Source organism: Saccopteryx leptura, chromosome 4 (assembly GCF_036850995.1).
Source record: "Saccopteryx leptura isolate mSacLep1 chromosome 4, mSacLep1_pri_phased_curated, whole genome shotgun sequence".
NCBI classification, from domain to species: domain Eukaryota; kingdom Metazoa; phylum Chordata; class Mammalia; order Chiroptera; family Emballonuridae; genus Saccopteryx; species Saccopteryx leptura.
In genome coordinates this window covers 4429446-4447096 of record NC_089506.1, presented here as the reverse complement: position 1 = coordinate 4447096, position 17651 = coordinate 4429446, and the positions used below count along the sequence as shown (strand labels likewise).

The window sequence follows — 17651 nt, the reverse complement described above, 5'->3', positions numbered from 1 at the left end:
CTAGTCTGTCCCACACTCACCGTCTGTGCACCGCTCTGGAGCCTAGTCTGTCCCACACTGTCTGTGTACCGCTCTGGAGCCTAGTCTGTCCCACACTCACTGTCTGTGTACCGCTCTGGAGCCTAGTCTGTCCCACACTGTCTGTGCACCGCTCTGGAGCCTAGTCTGTCCCACACTCACTGTCTGTGCACCGCTCTGGAGCCGGGGCGGAACCGGGGTCCCAGGGCCGAGCTGCGGCTACTCACTTATCTTTTATTTCAAAGCGTTCGTGGAGCCATCTTCTCATGCACACTTGCTCCTCCGGGACATCCTTTTTGTCTATGCGATCAACGTGAATATGGATTTTTGGACATTCTTTGCCGAGAAATTCTAACAAAAAAAATTCATATTTTTATTTTAGAATTAATGGTTATATAAAATAACAATGAAGAAGCAAAAATTTTTAAAAAGCTTAAAAACAAGACTGTACAGATACCTTAGCAAAAAAGTAGCTAAAATAAGGATTATAACTGGTGGCTGGGGCTTCAGCCCCCTGGTCAAGGCCCCCACATCAGTGTCCCCCCCCCCCCGTGTCAATGTCCCCAGCCACCGCCTTCGTCACTGAGCTGAACCAGTAGACCAGTTACGTCCACAAACACGCCTGGCTTCTGAGCCGGCCCAGGACCGAGCCAGGACCAGGAGCTGGACTCTGCGAGACACACGTCCCCACCCTGACGAGCCCTAATTGTCGGCCACCATCAGACCCAGCAGTCGTCTCCGGAGACCACTGGGCCCTGGGCCCGAGCACAGCACCTGTCACCACTGCTCCCGCCAGGCAGCGAGCCCACAGCGTGGTGAGGGGCTGTGTGCGTGGTGTGCTCTGGAAAGCGCGGGGCTCCGCCCCAGTCCCGGTCCCTGAGACCATGCACAAGCCACCTGCCGCTGACACGCCTGTGACCACAGCCGTGGGGCCAGGTGTGCCCCAAGACCGCTTCTGGTCTGTCCTCCAGCGCTGCCCGCTTCCCTGACCCTGCCGTGTCACAGCTCACGGGGAGACCCACGGCCCTGCAGGTCTCTCCACACCACGCTGAAAGGGCGGGCAGCCCTTGTCCAGCCTGGGGCACCTGGACGGCCAGGATTCACTGGAGATGGGGAGGCCCCTGAGGCCGGGGACCCCCTCTGTTGTAGGAGCTCTCTGTGGAGAAGTGAGGACATTACAGAACTCACTTCCTTGAAGAAGGTGGTGTCCCTCAGACTTCAGAGGCCAAGACGTGCTGACAGCCGGCTCTGAGACCGAGACCGGGCGTCACGCTCCACGCCTGCGGGCGGCCGTGGCCCCCCTGGAAGCCATCCCCGCGCCCTCTCTGTGGGGGGTGGGCAGCCCCGCACTCCGCTGCCGGGGTCTCCGGCTCAGGCTCTCTGACACGCACGAGCGGCTTTGGTTCTTTTTAACTAAAATTTTCTGCCCACTTAAAATTCTCTCTCTTGTTATGACTGACATACACATAGACGATAGCTCAAAGGTCCTTAAAACTCAGCAAGTTTGAAAGAACATCCCATTTCCCTGTTTTCTTCTCGTCAGTGACATTAAATTGCAAACACCACACGAACACGCACATGCAGGTGAGCAGCCTGCAGTGGCCCCCCCACACCCCCCCTCCTCTACGGAGCGCCCACGTGTCCCTGTGGACTGCGGCAGGAGCGGTGGGCTAGTGACAACGGCAGGTGTAAAGGACCAAGGTGGTGGCCAAGAAGCACCGAACTCAGCAGGGCTACAGAAAGCCAAACGGCTGCGGACGAATAAAAACACGCGAAGAATACGTAAGTCTATTCACTCGGAGTGTCTATCAAGTAAATGTAATCAAACAGAGCCCACGTAGCTGTTTTTAAAAACTGAATTACGCACTCATGAACATACGTGACTTAGAGACTCACCAATCATGGACGGCGCTTCCTTCCGCTGCCCTCTGTCATCCACGGTCCCCTCAAAAGCCACCGTGACGTCATAAACTGCATCTAAATAATTCTTCATAGAATCAAAAGCAACATGAGTGGCCTTTATTCTCGGTGTCAGCACGTGTTTTAATACTGCAAGGCCTAGAAAAGAAGTTGATTCAGTGTGGCCATAACTTAGTTACAAAACACCTCTGGACTAAACGTGCAGCTGAAAGGTCCGCAGACACGGACCCGAGTATAGTACTGACTCGATCTCGTATCTACAGGCCTTGAGGTTTAGAAGGACTCTCACGTGACTATTGAAACCAACATTCGCATACACCTATTTAATAAACACTTCCTTGTACAGGACGCTGGGAAGCTGTCAGAACACGGGCCCTCAGAAAGCCTCGCGTCCCACACAGCCTGCCAAGGGCAGGTGCCTCCTCACCTCTGGCAACAGGGTAAGGGTGGTAGCACCCGGCCACCATCAGCCAAGGCCCTGCAGTGGAAATCAGCCTTTTCTCACTCACACCCACGGTTCTTTCAGCTCTACTTCTGTTCAAACCAGGGCCCTCTCTGACCCACTGCAGGAAGTGGTGTGACCCACACAGTGAACTACTGGCCTGATGCTCTCAGCACAAACATAAGAGTCCCGTTTCCTGAAATACTTTACTTTTAATTCATATACCATAAAATTTACCGTTTTAAAGAATACAATTCAGTGAGATTTATAGTGTATTCATAGAGCTGCACAACCACTACCATCAAATCCCCACCATTTATTTCATCATTCCCAAAAGACACCCCCGAGCCCGCGGCGGAGGACATGTACCCTTGTACCACCCCCCACCCCCCGCCCCACGCTCTGGCTATTATGAAAAATGCTGCTATGAACATTCATATAAAGTATATGTGAATGTTGCATATAAACAAGTGTTTGTATGAACATGTGATTTTAATTCTCGAGTATATCTGATACAGTTGTGTGGATATACATTTAAAGCTTCTTTTTAAAATTCTTCTTTAACTGAGAAAGCACTGCAAATTAGTCATTAATCCCATGGCCATCAGGGCCCCTACTGACGCTAAGAACCTGCTCTTCCCCGCTGGTCCTGCTGCCCCGTGCCTGGATCAGAACACTTCCCGACACCGTCCCAGGAAGGGCCGCTCTCTGAAGAGGGACAGGAACCCAGACTAGAAAGAAACTTCATCTAAAATTTCCACTCCCCTCTCCAGGGAACGTCAGCTGCACAGGGAGAGCAGTTATAGCTTGTTGGGATCTTCCGCAGAAGAATTTTTAACATGCAGACTGGTGTGGGAAAACAGACATTCCCACACCACATATCCGACTTAATCCCCAGGGCAGGAGCCACTGAATTTACTCACAAACTTATAAAAAAAATCTGAATAGTGCACCAGGCTGGGAACATGTATATATTTGTGAATTAAATAAGTTAATACTTCCTTCTTTGCTACTGGAGCACAATTTAAAAAGTAAAGAAACAGAGAGAGGCAGGGAGAGAGACAGGCACATCGAGCTGCTCCTGCATGTGCCCTGACCAGGGGTCGGACTGACCCTGCATGTGCCCTGACCAGGGGTCGGACTGACCCTGCATGTGCCCTGACCAGGGGTCGGACTGACCCTGCATGTGCCCTGACCAGGGGTCGGACTGATCCTGCAGGTGCCCTGACCAGGGGTCGGACTGACCCTGCATGTGCCCTGACCAGGGGTCGGACTGACCCTGCAGGTGCCCTGACCAGGGGTCGGACTGACCCTGCAGGTGCCCTGACCAGGGGTCGGACTGACCCTGCATGTACATGCCCTGACCAGGGGTTGAACTGCTCCTGCAGGTGCCCTGACCAGGGGTCGGACTGACCCTGCATGTGCCCTGACCAGGGGTCGAACTGACCCTGCATGTGCCCTGACCAGGGGTCGGACTGACCCTGCATGTACATGCCCTGACCAGGGGTCGGACTGACCCTGCATGTGCCCTGACCAGGGGTCGGACTGATCCTGCAGGTGCCCTGACCAGGGGTCGGACTGACCCTGCATGTGCCCTGACCAGGGGTCGGACTGACCCTGCATGTGCCCTGACCAGGGGTCGGACTGACCCTGCAGGTGCCCTGACCAGGGGTCGGACTGACCCTGCAGGTGCCCTGACCAGGGGTCGGACTGACCCTGCATGTACATGCCCTGACCAGGGGTTGAACTGCTCCTGCAGGTGCCCTGACCAGGGGTCGGACTGACCCTGCAGGTGCCCTGACCAGGGGTCGGACTGACCCTGCAGGTGCCCTGACCAGGGGTCGGACTGACCCTGCATGTACATGCCCTGACCAGGGGTTGAACTGCTCCTGCAGGTGCCCTGACCAGGGGTCGGACTGACCCTGCATGTGCCCTGACCAGGGGTCGAACTGACCCTGCATGTGCCCTGACCAGGGGTCGGACTGACCCTGCATGTACATGCCCTGACCAGGGGTCGGACTGACCCTGCATGTGCCCTGACCAGGGGTCGGACTGATCCTGCAGGTGCCCTGACCAGGGGTCGGACTGACCCTGCATGTGCCCTGACCAGGGGTCGGACTGACCCTGCATGTGCCCTGACCAGGGGTCGGACTGACCCTGCATGTGCCCTGACCAGGGGTCGGACTGACCCTGCAGGTGCCCTGACCAGGGGTCGGACTGATCCTGCAGGTGCCCTGACCAGGGGTCGGACTGACCCTGCATGTGCCCTGACCAGGGGTCGGACTGACCCTGCAGGTGCCCTGACCAGGGGTCGGACTGACCCTGCAGGTGCCCTGACCAGGGGTCGGACTGACCCTGCATGTGCCCTGACCAGGGGTCGGACTGACCCTGCATGTGCCCTGACCAGGGGTCGGACTGATCCTGCATGTGCCCTGACCAGGGGTCGGACTGACCCTGCATGTGCCCTGACCAGGGGTCGAACTGACCGCCTCTGCACCTTGGGGCGACGCTCCAACCAACCAAGCACCCAGCGAGGGCTTTTTTTTTTTTTTAAATACTATTTTGTATTGGCCGCAGGTGTACAGCATAATGTAATCTCACCCAATTGTAGGTCTGCAGCTCCACAGAATCACCCTGTGGTCTATTCAGTAAGAACAATTCATTAGTAGAATCTAAGTAAGTTAGTAGGAACATAAAAAAACAGAAAAAGTGTATCTCAAAACGTGTCATAATAAAGGTTTAGTGAAAATCACTGGGACAGATGAGAGCTGCCAGCACTAACATGGACCCAGCACTCACAGAAACTGTCTCTGCAGAACGCACTGGGGGCTGCTCCCGCCTCCAACACTATCTAGTCCTCCCCCCATCCCGCCTGCTGCACGTCCCCCTCGCAGCTTCTGCCCCCAGGAGGCCAGGAGGAAGCACAAGGAGACCGGGCAGCACAGCCGAGCAGAGGAAGGAGCAGAGGAAGGAGCAGAGGAAGGAGCAGAGGAAGGAGCAGAGGAAGGAGCAGAGGAAGGCGTCTGCAGGAAAGGCCGGGCATGCTCCCTGACACCGGCAGGCCCAGCACCAGCGGTGAGCGCCTGGGCAACGAGGCTGCCAGCCGAGCTGGTGTTTTCAGGGCAGCGGCAGCACTGCCAGCTCGAGAGGGGAAAGGGGGGATCAGTGTGTGGGCTGAGAAAACAGTGTCCTGTGTGTATTTACAAACACATGGCCTGTTCATCCTTCACTGCCAGCTCGAGAGGGGAAAGGGGGGATCAGTGTGTGAGGTGAGAAAACAGTTTCCTGTGTGTATTTACAAACACATGGCCTGTTCATCCTTCACTGCCAGCTCGAGAGGGGAAAGGGGGGATCAGTGTGTGAGGTGAGAAAACAGTTTCCTGTGTGTATTTACAAACACATGGCCTGTTCATCCTTCACTGCCAGCTCGAGAGGGGAAAGGGGGGATCAGTGTGTGGGCTGAGAAAACAGTGTCCTGTGTGTATTTACAAACACATGGCCTGTTCATCCTTCACGGCAGCCACGTCAGGCACCCCTTACCAGGGCACCAAGACGGAATCTGGCCCTGCTTTGATGATCAGAAGTCACCTCAAGATCATAAATCTGAGTCCTGGGCTCCTCCAACCCACACAGACAGTGACTTACAATCTCTGATCTAGGGGTCCTCAGGGAAACCGGTGAGGGGGACCCTCCAGATAATAAAACCTTGGGTCAGTGCTGAGGGGAGCATGTGGGGAGCTCTTCTACTGGGCATGTGCAGTGCAAGCCAAGATGCACCACAAAAGCCTGTCATCTAGGCTAGAAGAAGGATCTGATTGATTCGTGGGAGGAACCAGTGTAAACTGTGAAATCTTAAAGAAACCGATTGGTCAGCTTAAAGAAAAGCTAGTCCTTTCCAGCCCAACAGTATAGACAGAGGCTTTAAGCAAGATCTGCCTTCCCTTTTCTCTGCCTTTCCGCTTGGAGACAGGTGCTGGACCCATTTGCTCCCATGCCACATGGGCTGGCAGCCACACAGTGTCCCCAGTTCAGGCTTGGAGCAGAGCCTGGACTGGGCAGAGCTTCAGTAGGGGCTAAGCCGTGGTGCAGACTGTCTGGACTCAGGTCCTGACACTGGGCTTCGTGAAGACAAGACGGGGCGTTTTCCTTGATGGGTGGGATGGGAAGAAGACGTTGGCAACCTCTGAGCAGCCTTGTTTCCACCCTGAGCAGATCTTACTGCACCAGCCTAAGCTTCTCCAAATGCAGGTCCTTCGAAATTCCTCTAACACCAAAACAGAACACTTCCCGCGGCATCAGCCTCAGAAGTAAAACTCAGCTCTCAAAGGCACTGCACACTGGCTGTGTCCACAGCACCACGCGCACATCTGACAGGGGCCCTGGTCTGCTGTGCCCCCAGACCCACGAGCACACTGCCTGCCGCACCCCCTGCGGCAGGGATCTGCCCAGCCAGCTGCAGCCGCAGTCAGACAGGACGGAGAAGCGAGTGTGCAGACTGGAAGACCTTTCTCCAGTGCCTCCATAAAGGGGGTCTCTTCCTCCCTCCCCGGATTCATCCCTACTCTTATTCGAAAATGACCAGCCAACCACAGTAAAGAACGTGAGGGCTCAGTGTGGCCTTCCTCACGGTGTCCGAGCCACGCGACCGAGGCCCATGGGAGAGGCGCTGCGGCCTCCCTGGGAACAGGCAGTCTTCTCCAGCACTCTGCCATCACTGCAGAGACGGACAGACACCTGATCACACTTCCGCGAACAGGGCACTGCGCTGGGGGTCGGGGGAGGGGGGGCACAACTGACAGGTCGGCTGGACTTAAATCCGGACAATCTCAGTCACGTAACAAAGCGGACGCCTGAGAAACTACTTACAGAACGGTCATCTAGCGACCATACTATTTATTTCCATTCATTTAAAGCTATTACACTACATAGTACATTATATTTACATATTTATACGACATTTATATTTATACACTGTTATACTATCATCATCACATACTATCATATGTAGAGCTCTCCTTACTAAATGTTAACCATTGCTTTTTACATGGCAAGTTCCATGTTAGCCTTTCTGAAAATTCTCCTTTTCCTGATTTATTATAAAAATGAGCAGCCTTCAATATATACTTTGCTTACTTGACATTAGTTTTATGAAGAATCTACCTATATTTCAGACCTCTCAAAATTTTAAGCTTTGTCCTGGAGAGATTGCAGTTCAAAAAGTCTACGACCAGACCATCCTGAACACACCCGATCTCAGTGGTAATGTGACTAAGTCTTTTTTAAAGGAACAACTAACATTTAGTTTCAAAAAGGGAATTTAGAAACCATTAATATGACAATCTTTGAAGTAAACAATATTAATAATTCGTGACACTATAACACAAATATATCTTCAATTTAATAACTCTAATACTGGATCAGCATATTTTTGCCTATTATTATTATTATTATTTTTTTTTTTTTTAATAGAGGCAGAGACAGACAGGGACAGACAGACAGGAACGGAGAGAGATGAGAAGCATTAATCATCAGCTTCTCGTTGCGCATTGCGACTTCTTAGTTGTTCATTGATTGCTTTCTCACATGTGCCTTGACCGTGGGCCTTCAGCAGACCGAGTAACCCCCTGCTGGAGCCAGCGACCTTGGGTCCAAGCTGGTGAGCTCTTTGCTCAAGCCAGATGAGCCCACGCTCAAGCTGGCGACCTCGGGGACTCGAACCTGGGTCCTTCTGCATCCCAGTCCGACGCTCTATCCACTGCACCACCACCTGGTCAGGCTGCCTATTATTTTTTTAAGCAAAACTTTTCTAGGAAAGAGCTATAACCAGGGCCCTGAAATATTTAGGGTTCAGACAGACACCAGCCACTTCCACACCCACCCCTCCTACCTCGTAAGCCAGCCCACACCACTGTCAACAGAGCGGAAGGGTGGCACATGGTATAATGACTTACCCGTATGAGTAAGTACCAAGTTATAATTACCTAAACTTCAAGTCGGTTTTGGGTTTTTTTTTTTACTTATTTTTTTTTAAGTCAGAATGAAATAAAAGTACTTTAGGAACAAAATTAATAATATTTAGAAGCAAAACACATCACAGACTAACAAGTGCTGTAAGTTTGTAAGTTTCAACTTTCTTTAAGAAAAATTAACAGATGAAAAAACAAGTACTTTTGGGTTAGTTTCAAGTAATCTCATTTAGTTGTGACCGAAGAGGAAAGAAAACAGGAAACACTTTTCAAGATATACTGTTCACAAACCAACTTCCTCTGTGTATGGTGGGAATAATTACCTTCAGTCGTAAGGAAATATACTTCTAATAGATATCAACAGTGTTCAAAGTTACAGAATTTAAAGGAAGAACAGTAGGCAGTTAGAAATTATATCCATTAAGACAGATTTCTCTTCCCCTTTCGCTAAAAATTTTAGCGAAATTTTTCACTAAAAGGAGAAGGATCTACAACTAAGAAAAATACAAACCAATAATTGATCAATTATAGGTGACTAGGTTCTTATTAAACTAAAAAAGCTAGAATATACATATATCATTACACTATTGTAAGACTTACTTAGAAGTACTTGTTTTAAAATGCATTACAAAACTGCTGTGGATTTTTAAAAATGAAATAATTCTTAGTACATATATTAAAGTCATCTCAGTTACTGATTAAACAATAAACGATAAAGATACATCTTAAACTGATTTAAAATAATAAATTGAGAAATACTAGTATTCAATCTCATTACAGACAGGAAAATAACTTGAGGCCCTGTTACGACCCCTTCCTGCAGTTCATTCTGCTGGTACTCGGAGACGGGGGTCTTTAAGGAAGTGACTGAGATTCAGGGGTCACCATGGTGGGGCCTGACTTCAACAGGACCTGTGTTCTCATAGAGAGAGGGAGACACAGAGACGTCTGTGTGAGCACACTGCGGAGAGGCCATGTGAGGACACAGCCAGAGGCGGCCCTCGGCAAGCCAGGCCAGTCCTCACTGTCAACACCCGACCACCCGACACCTGTCCCTCAGACTTCCAGAAAACTGTTGGAAGATCTGTCGTTTCACCACCTCATCTCCAGCCTGGACCCCGGATTGAAACAGAGCCTGAATAAATACACCACAGTAAATACTACATATAAACATTTGTTTTACCCAACTGGAAAAGTATGCCAATATTTAAATAGAAAGAGACACACACACACACACACACACACACACACACACACAAAATGGACACTTAACCCTTGAACAACGTGGGTTAGGGGCAGCAACCTCCCCCAGTCAAAATCCCCCTGTAACTCTGAGTCCATAAAAACCCCCCTCGTCACTCGGCATTGCAAGTAGTTGGCTCCAGCACACCTGAGGACGCCCAAGTCTGCGGTGCTCCCGTCCCTTCCATACAGTGGCACAGGTGCTCCCGTCCCTTCCATACAGTGGCACGGGACAACACGCAGTGGGCCTGGTGCTCCCGTCCCTTCCATACAGTGGCACGGGACAACACGCAGTGGGCCTGGTGCTCCCGTTCCTTCCATACAGTGGCATAGGACAACACGCAGTGGGCCTGGTGCTCCCGTCCCTTCCATACAGTGGCACAGGACAACACGCAGTGGGCCTGGTGCTCCCGTCCCTTCCATACAGTGGCATGGGACAACACGCAGTGGGCCTGGTGCTCCCATCCCTTCCATACAGTGGCACAGGACAACACGCAGTGGGCCTGGTGCTCCCGTCCCTTCCATACAGTGGCATAGGACAACACGCAGTGGGCCTGGTGCTCCCATCCCTTCCATACAGTGGCACGGGACAACACGCAGTGGGCCTGGTGCTCCCGTTCCTTCCATACAGTGGCACAGGACAACACGCAGTGGGCCTGGTGCTCCCATCCCTTCCATACAGTGGCACGGGACAACACGCAGTGGGCCTGGTGCTCCCGTTCCTTCCATACAGTGGCACAGGACAACACGCAGTGGGCCTGGTGCTCCCGTCCCTTCCATACAGTGGCACGGGACAACACGCAGTGGGCCTGGTGCTCCCGTCCCTTCCATACAGTGGCACAGGACAACACGCAGTGGGCCTGGTGCTCCCGTCCCTTCCATACAGTGGCACAGGACACGCAGTGGGCCTGGTGCTCCTGTCCCTTCCATACAGTGGCACAGGACAACACGCAGTGGGCCTGGTGCTCCCGTCCCTTCCATACAGTGGCACAGGACAACACGCAGTGGGCCTGGTGCTCCCGTCCCTTCCATACAGTGGCACAGGACAACCTGCAGTGGGCCTGGTGCTCCCGTCCCTTCCATACAGTGGCACAGGACAACCCGCAGTGGGCCCTCCACACCTGCTCTTTGCAGACATCATGTCACTGCACCTCACAAAAGCCTTATAAAGCAGATAGCATCATCCCTGGCCTACAAACCAGGAAACAGCACAAGCCTGAGGTTATGGAAGGAAGGGGTTGGGAACGCGGCCTGAAGCTACTGGCGAGTCCTTCTGAGACTCTTCCTGGTGTGACAGTGACACCTGGTACATACAGAACGTGAGGGGAAGCTGAAGGGAATGTGCGGCGAGAGGCCTGACCACTCCCAGCTGGCACAGCCCCCCAGGTAAGCTGGTGCAGTCCCGCGGGACCTGACTGCCTGGCGTACGAGCACAGTCACCCGGGACTCTCGGTCCCAGGCAGGCCCCCCCCCCAGTGCAGCAGAGCGAGCGCTCACGGCCCACCCCGGGGCAGAGGCTAACTCGGTCCCCTCTCTGCGGAGCCCGGGAGAAGGGCAGAATGCAAGCCAGTGCACGGCTGCTACCCTCAGTCAGCACACTCTGGGGTGGATTCAAGTTAGACCACAACGAATTCCCTAGAAATATAGAAAATCAAAAGCCGATGTCCTCTGATGCACTGGCCACAGTGTGATGCTCGCCAGCCCCATGCGGGCAGGGCCGCCATGCTGGTCAGCGCAGAGGGCACACCGCATGACTGCACAGGCCCAGCTCAGTGTCGGGGACACGGCACGTACTCACTGAGTCCCTGCTTCTCCGTGTCGAGGTGACATGCTAACTCAGTCGGTCCTCAAAGACGCCTGGGAGGACACAGCAGAGCCCCCTTTCTGTTTACTTCCGGCTTAGTAAGGTTGAACAGTTCACTAGTGTATCAGTTATCCACCTTTCTAAAATACCGATGTCAAGAACGGTCTCCTATTAGGCACATAAAACAGCTTCCGGGCACGGTGAACCAACTGTGTGACATTCTCCACTGGAAATGCACACGTCTCCTAACCCACAAAGCCTTACAGGCTGACGCCCGCCCGCGGGGCAGCTGTTTCCTAAGAGCTGAGGAAACTGCAGAGGAGCATCAGGCAGCTTGAGGCCAGAGAGCGAGTACTCGTTGGAATCGGGTTCCGATCCAGGTCTGTCAGCCGACAGACCGGAAGCTCCATCACACAGAACCCACACTGTTCGAAAAGGTTCATCTGCAGTCATGGGCCTAGACACACTACCTGGATCCACGCTCCAAAATCTGTACCGCGTGAGCTGCTGAGTTTCATCTCACACAGATGTGCTCACGTGTGCGAATTAGAGAGAAGGAGCTTCCTCCCCAAGAGGTAATACACAGAGTCATTCAAGAAAAAATACGTTAATTCATTTCAACTGTTGTAAAACATAAATATCTTTTCTAGGCACAAAAATTTAAAAGGATCACTACCTTTAGAAATGGCTTTTTCAGACACAGGGAGACGTCTTACCTTCTTGAGCAGCAAAGGCCTGACTCGCGGAGATGACCTCGGTCAGCCCTGGGTTGTACCGCGTCCCCTCCGGGAAGATCACCAGGTACATCTGGAGCACAGAGAAAGTCGGGTTTGTTTTGAGTGCCACTGCTGTTGCTAACTCAGCGTCAACACTATTCCTGCTACAAGGGTGTGTCCTTGGGTGGGAAGAGGATCTCATTTACATATGAGCTTCCTTTCAGACAGAACCACCCAACTGGGAAAATTCATGTGCGTTTAACACAGACTATGTTAAAAATGCAATCCTAGCCTGCAGGCGGTGGTACAGTGGATAGAGCACTGGACTGGGATGCAGAGGACCCAGGTTCGAGACCCCGAGGTCGCCAGATTGAGCGCAGGCTCATCTGGTTTGAGCAAAAAGCCCACCAGCTTGAACCCAAGGTCGCTGGCCCCAGCAAGGGGTTACTCAGTCTGCTGAAGGCCCACGGTCAAGGCACATGAGAAAGCAATCAATGAACAACTAAGGTGTTGCAACGAGCAATGAAAAACTAATGATTGATGCTTCTCATCTCTGTCCGTTACTGTCTATCTGTCCCTGTCTATCCCTCTCTCTCTCTCTGAAAAAAAAAAAAAATGCAATCCTACATTCACAATAGGTCTGTCATTAACAACCTAGTACTTCTGGCCCTGGGTGGGTGGCTCAGTGGATCAAGTATCAACCCAGTGCACCAAAGGTCATGGGTTTGACCCCGGGTCAGGGCAAGTACCAGAAACAATGAGTGCACAACTAAATGGAACTAAGAGCAAGAAAGAGTTGATGCTTCTCTCTTGCAAATCAATGGAAAAACTTTAATATTCATACAAAGTCTGCATTAATTAATGAGTTACCCCCTATTTCTCAAAATGATTTTTAAAAAGGCGCAAATTTTATGTGTCCCTAAGTACATCTTATTTACAAAAACCATATATAAATTATGTAAATTTCCACAATATAAGGTAGCCAGTGTTCACATTTCAAAAATCAGTATTATTTTAGTTTCCTTAATACATTGTAAATGACTTGATTTATAAGCTACTTCATAAATTAAAATAATGTACTTGTAAATAAAGAAGAATATTAAGCCAGATGTTTACTAAGTAATCCATTAGCCTAAGCTTTTACACTTATCTGCTAGGGAACATCAAACCAGAAACAGTAAAACTATACAGTGAAAAACTCCTAATTTAAGAACTGAGTTACGGCCCTGGCCGGTTGGCTCAGTGGTAGAGTGTAGGGCCGGCGTGTGGAAGTCCCGGGTTCAATTCCCAGCCAGGGCACACAGGAAAGGCGCCCATCTGCTTCTCCATCCCTCCCCCTCTCCTTCCTCTCTGTCTCTCTCTTCCCCTCCCGTAGCCAAGGCTCCACTGGAGCAAAGTTGGCCCGGGCGCTGAGGATGGCTCCATGGCCTCGGCCTCAGGCACTCGAATGGCTCCAATTGCAGTGAAGCAACGCCCCAGATGGGCAGAGCATCGCCCCCTGGTGGACATGCCGGGTGGATCCCGGTCAGGCACATGCAGGAGTCTGTTCTCTGCCTCCTCACTTCTCACTTCGGAAAAATACAAAAAAAAAAAAAAAGAAAAAAAAAAAAGGAAAAGAGAGCTGAGTTACAAAATCTACACCAACATGCTTGGTAGCCAAAAGACAAAATAAGACTTCCATCAAGTTTTTTCAAATATACCATACACAAAAATTAACTCAAAGTGGATGATGGACCTAAATGTAAATCTAAGCCTATAAAACCTCAGGAGAAAACAAGAGAAAAATCTCATAACCCTGAGTTTGGCCAGGAATTCTAAAACAGAACACAAAATGCAGAAATTATGAGAGAAACATCAATAAATTGGACTTGTAAAAAATTAAAAACTTTTGTTCTTTATGACACAATGAATATGAAAAGGAAACTCACAGATACAACAGAAGTTATGTCATGCTGCTTAACAGTAAAGGAAACAAAAATACTGATCCGTACAATATGGATGAAGCTCAAAACAATCAGGCTAAGTGGAAGGAGTCAGCCACGCCTCCAAGAGTACAGACTGTATGATTCCAGTTCCATGAAACTGGAGAAAAAGCACATTAATCTACAGGGTCAGAAAGCAGGCCAGCGACTGCCTGCAGAAAAAAGGCACAAAGACACAGGAGGCAACTGAGGGCACTGACCGGTGTCTGTCATCTTGACTGAGTTGGCAGGGTTAGGGTGCACACATAGCACCAAAGTCACCAAATTCTACACCGCAGCCCCCTGCAGTCACTGTGCTCAGTCACCAATCATTATGAATACTCCAATAAATAGAAAAGTTTCCTGTGCTATGCAGTCACAAATGACAGCATTTCCTTATTTTTTGAGGCTGAAAAATACTCCATTGTACATACACATATACCGTATTTTCTTTCTCCCCTCATCTCCTGATGGACACACAGGTGGTTTGCATATCTTGGCCGCTGTGACTATTACTGCGATGAACATGGGGGTGCAGCTATCTCCTCAAGATAGTGTTATATGTATGTTTTTTGGATATACACTCACAGAATTGCTGGATCACAGGGAATCTCCAGTTCCCTTCATTCGTGGAGGGAACTGGAGAATGAAGTTCCGTTCTCCGTAACACCGACACCAACTCACATCCCATCAACAGCACCCGGGAGTCCCTTCCTCCACATCCTGCCCGGCATGGGTCACCTCCGGCTTTCTGACACCTGCCATTCTAGCAGGTGTGAGGTAAGGGCTCACTGTGGCTGTGACTGGCACTGCCCTGACGACCAATGATGCAGCACACCTTTTTCATTTACCGGTTGGCCCTTCCTATGGCTTCTTTGGAGAAATACCGATTCAAGTCCTTCTACCATTTGGGGATGATTTGTTTTCTTGTGAGTTGTGTGAATTTCTCATCTTTTGGAAATTAACACTGTACAGAATGTGTGGTTTGCAAATATTTTCTCCCTTTCCATAGGTGGCTTTTTCACTTGATTTTGTAAACCTAAAATTATTTATTCCAAGCTTTTAAATTTATTTTAAAAAATAGGAGGCGGCTTCATCAGCATATGGAATGCGAAGAGAATATTGCTTCCAAACCCAAACACCAGCAGAGCGCTGGGATATCGACAGTGAAGCCCTCAGCAGGGGTCACAAGGCAGTCGTGACGCAGAAACCTGAGATGCTTGTGAGCAACAAGCATCAGGGCACTGGATGAGCTGCCACCCAGGAGGGCTGCACAGAGGAGGGGAGCCGAGAGGAGGTGGGCAGAGGGGGACACGTGGAGAGAAGAAGGCCTGGGCGCCGAGGCCGGACGGGAGCCCCAGGCACTGGGCAGCACAGCCCGCGGCCACACCGTCCTGGTGTCCTCCAGCAGCCAGGGGCAGGGCCACTGGGCGGCCATCGGCATCTTCCTAACAGAACACTGACAGTCTTTTGGGGAGCAAATTTTATAAAACAATATTTACATTGAATGACCCTTTGTAGATATGATACTATTTTTGGCTTTCTAAATAACTCAATATACACAAGAAATCTAAATTTACACTCAGACAGAAAACAGCTGTTCCTTCTAAAACGCCCTCTGACACTGAGATGAGCAGGACAGCTGGCTGGAGTGTAAGGTTACAGGAGCCCCACTTGTTATTTACAGATTCCGGGCAGCAGTGTCCCTCCCTCCCCTGCAGGACTCGGGACGGCAGTGTCCCGGTCCCTCCCCTGCAGGACTCGGGACGGCAGTGTCCCGGTCCCTCCCCTGCAGGACTCGGGACGGCAGTGTCCCTCCCTCCCCTGCAGGACTCGGGACGGCAGTGTCCCTCCCTCCCCTGCAGGACTCGGGACAGCAGTGTCCCTCCCCTCCCCTGCAGGACTCGGGACGGCAGTGTCCCTCCCTCCCCTGCAGGACTCGGGACGGCAGTGTCCCTCCCCTCCCCTGCAGGACTCGGGACGGCAGTGTCCCTCCCTCCCCTGCAGGACTCAGGACAGCAATGTCCCGGTCCCTCCCCTGCAGGACTCGGGACGGCAGTGTCCCCGTCCCTCCCCTGCAGGACTCGGGACGGCAGTGTCCCTCCCCTCCCCTGCAGGACTCGGGACGGCAGTGTCCCTCCCCTCCCCTGCAGGACTCGGGACGGCAGTGTCCTGGTCCCTCCCCTGCAGGACTCAGGACGGCAATGTCCCTCCCTCCCCTCCCCTGCAGGACTCGGGACGGCAGTGTCCCGGTCCCTCCCCTGCAGGACTCGGGACGGCAGTGTCCCTCCCTCCCCTGCAGGACTCGGGACGGCAGTGTCCCTCCCCTCCCCTGCAGGACTCAGGACGGCAGTGTCCCGGTCCCTCCCCTCCCCTGCAGGACTCGGGACGGCAGTGTCCCTCCCTCCCCTGCAGGACTCAGGACGGCAGTGTCCCTCCCTCCCCTGCAGGACTCAGGACAGCAGTGTCCCTCCCCTCCCCTGCAGGACTCGGGACGGCAGTGTCCCTCCCTCCCCTGCAGGACTCAGGACAGCAGTGTCCCTCCCCTCCCCTGCAGGACTCGGGACGGCAGTGTCCCTCCCCTCCCCTGCAGGACTCGGGACGGCAGTGTCCCTCCCTCCCCTGCAGGACTCGGGACGGCAGTGTCCCTCCCCTCCCCTGCAGGACTCGGGACGGCAGTGTCCCTCCCTCCCCTGCAGGACTCGGGACGGCAGTGTCCCTCCCTCCCCTGCAGGACTCAGGACAGCAGTGTCCCGGTCCCTCCCTCCCCTGCAGGACTCAGGACAGCAGTGTCCCTCCCTCCCCTGCAGGACTCGGGACAGCAGTGTCCCTCCCCTCCCCTGCAGGACTCAGGACGGCAGTGTCCCTCCCTCCCCTGCAGGACTCGGGACGGCAGTGTCCCTCCCTCCCCTGCAGGACTCAGGACAGCAATGTCCCGGTCCCTCCCCTCCCCTGCAGGACTCAGGACAGCAGTGTCCCTCCCTCCCCTGCAGGACTCGGGACAGCAGTGTCCCTCCCCTCCCCTGCAGGACTCAGGACGGCAGTGTCCCTCCCTCCCCTGCAGGACTCGGGACGGCAGTGTCCCTCCCTCCCCTGCAGGACTCGGGACGGCAGTGTCCCTCCCTCCCCTGCAGGACTCGGGACAGCAGTGTCCCTCCCTCCCCTGCAGGACTCAGGACAGCAGTGTCCCTCCCCTCCCCTGCAGGACTCAGGACAGCAGTGTCCCTCCCTCCCCTGCAGGACTCGGGACGGCAGTGTCCCTCCCTCCCCTGCAGGACTCGGGACGGCAGTGTCCCTCCCTCCCCTGCAGGACTCGGGACGGCAGTGTCCCTCCCTCCCCTGCAGGACTCGGGACGGCAGTGTCCCGGTCCCTCCCCTGCAGGACTCAGGACAGCAGTGTCCCTCCCTCCCCTGCAGGACTCAGGACAGCAGTGTCCCTCCCTCCCCTGCAGGACTCAGGACGGCAGTGTCCCCGTCCCTCCCCTCCCCTGCAGGACTCTGGATGGCAGTGTCCCGGTCCCTCCCCTCCCCTGCAGGACTCAGGACAGCAGTGTCCCTCCCTCCCCTGCAGGACTCAGGACG

The 17651-nt window shown here is 52.9% G+C and overlaps 1 protein-coding gene across 2 annotated transcripts in view; it reads right to left on the bottom strand.

Annotated features, from left to right (window-relative positions):
* The window catches only part of AGPAT5 (1-acylglycerol-3-phosphate O-acyltransferase 5), a 42338-nt gene that overhangs the window by 8944 nt on the left and 15743 nt on the right, over window positions 1-17651 (bottom strand). For both annotated transcript variants that reach the window (XR_010750991.1, XM_066380084.1), the window contains exons 5-7: window positions 12109-12199; window positions 1915-2076; window positions 246-369 (exon numbers count right to left, since the gene is read on the bottom strand). Coding sequence is in view for 1 of the 2 variants with exons in the window: in XM_066380084.1 (XP_066236181.1) it covers window positions 246-369; window positions 1915-2076; window positions 12109-12199 (377 nt within the window). In the remaining variant the exon portion in view is untranslated. The remainder of the gene's footprint in view (window positions 1-245; window positions 370-1914; window positions 2077-12108; window positions 12200-17651) is intronic.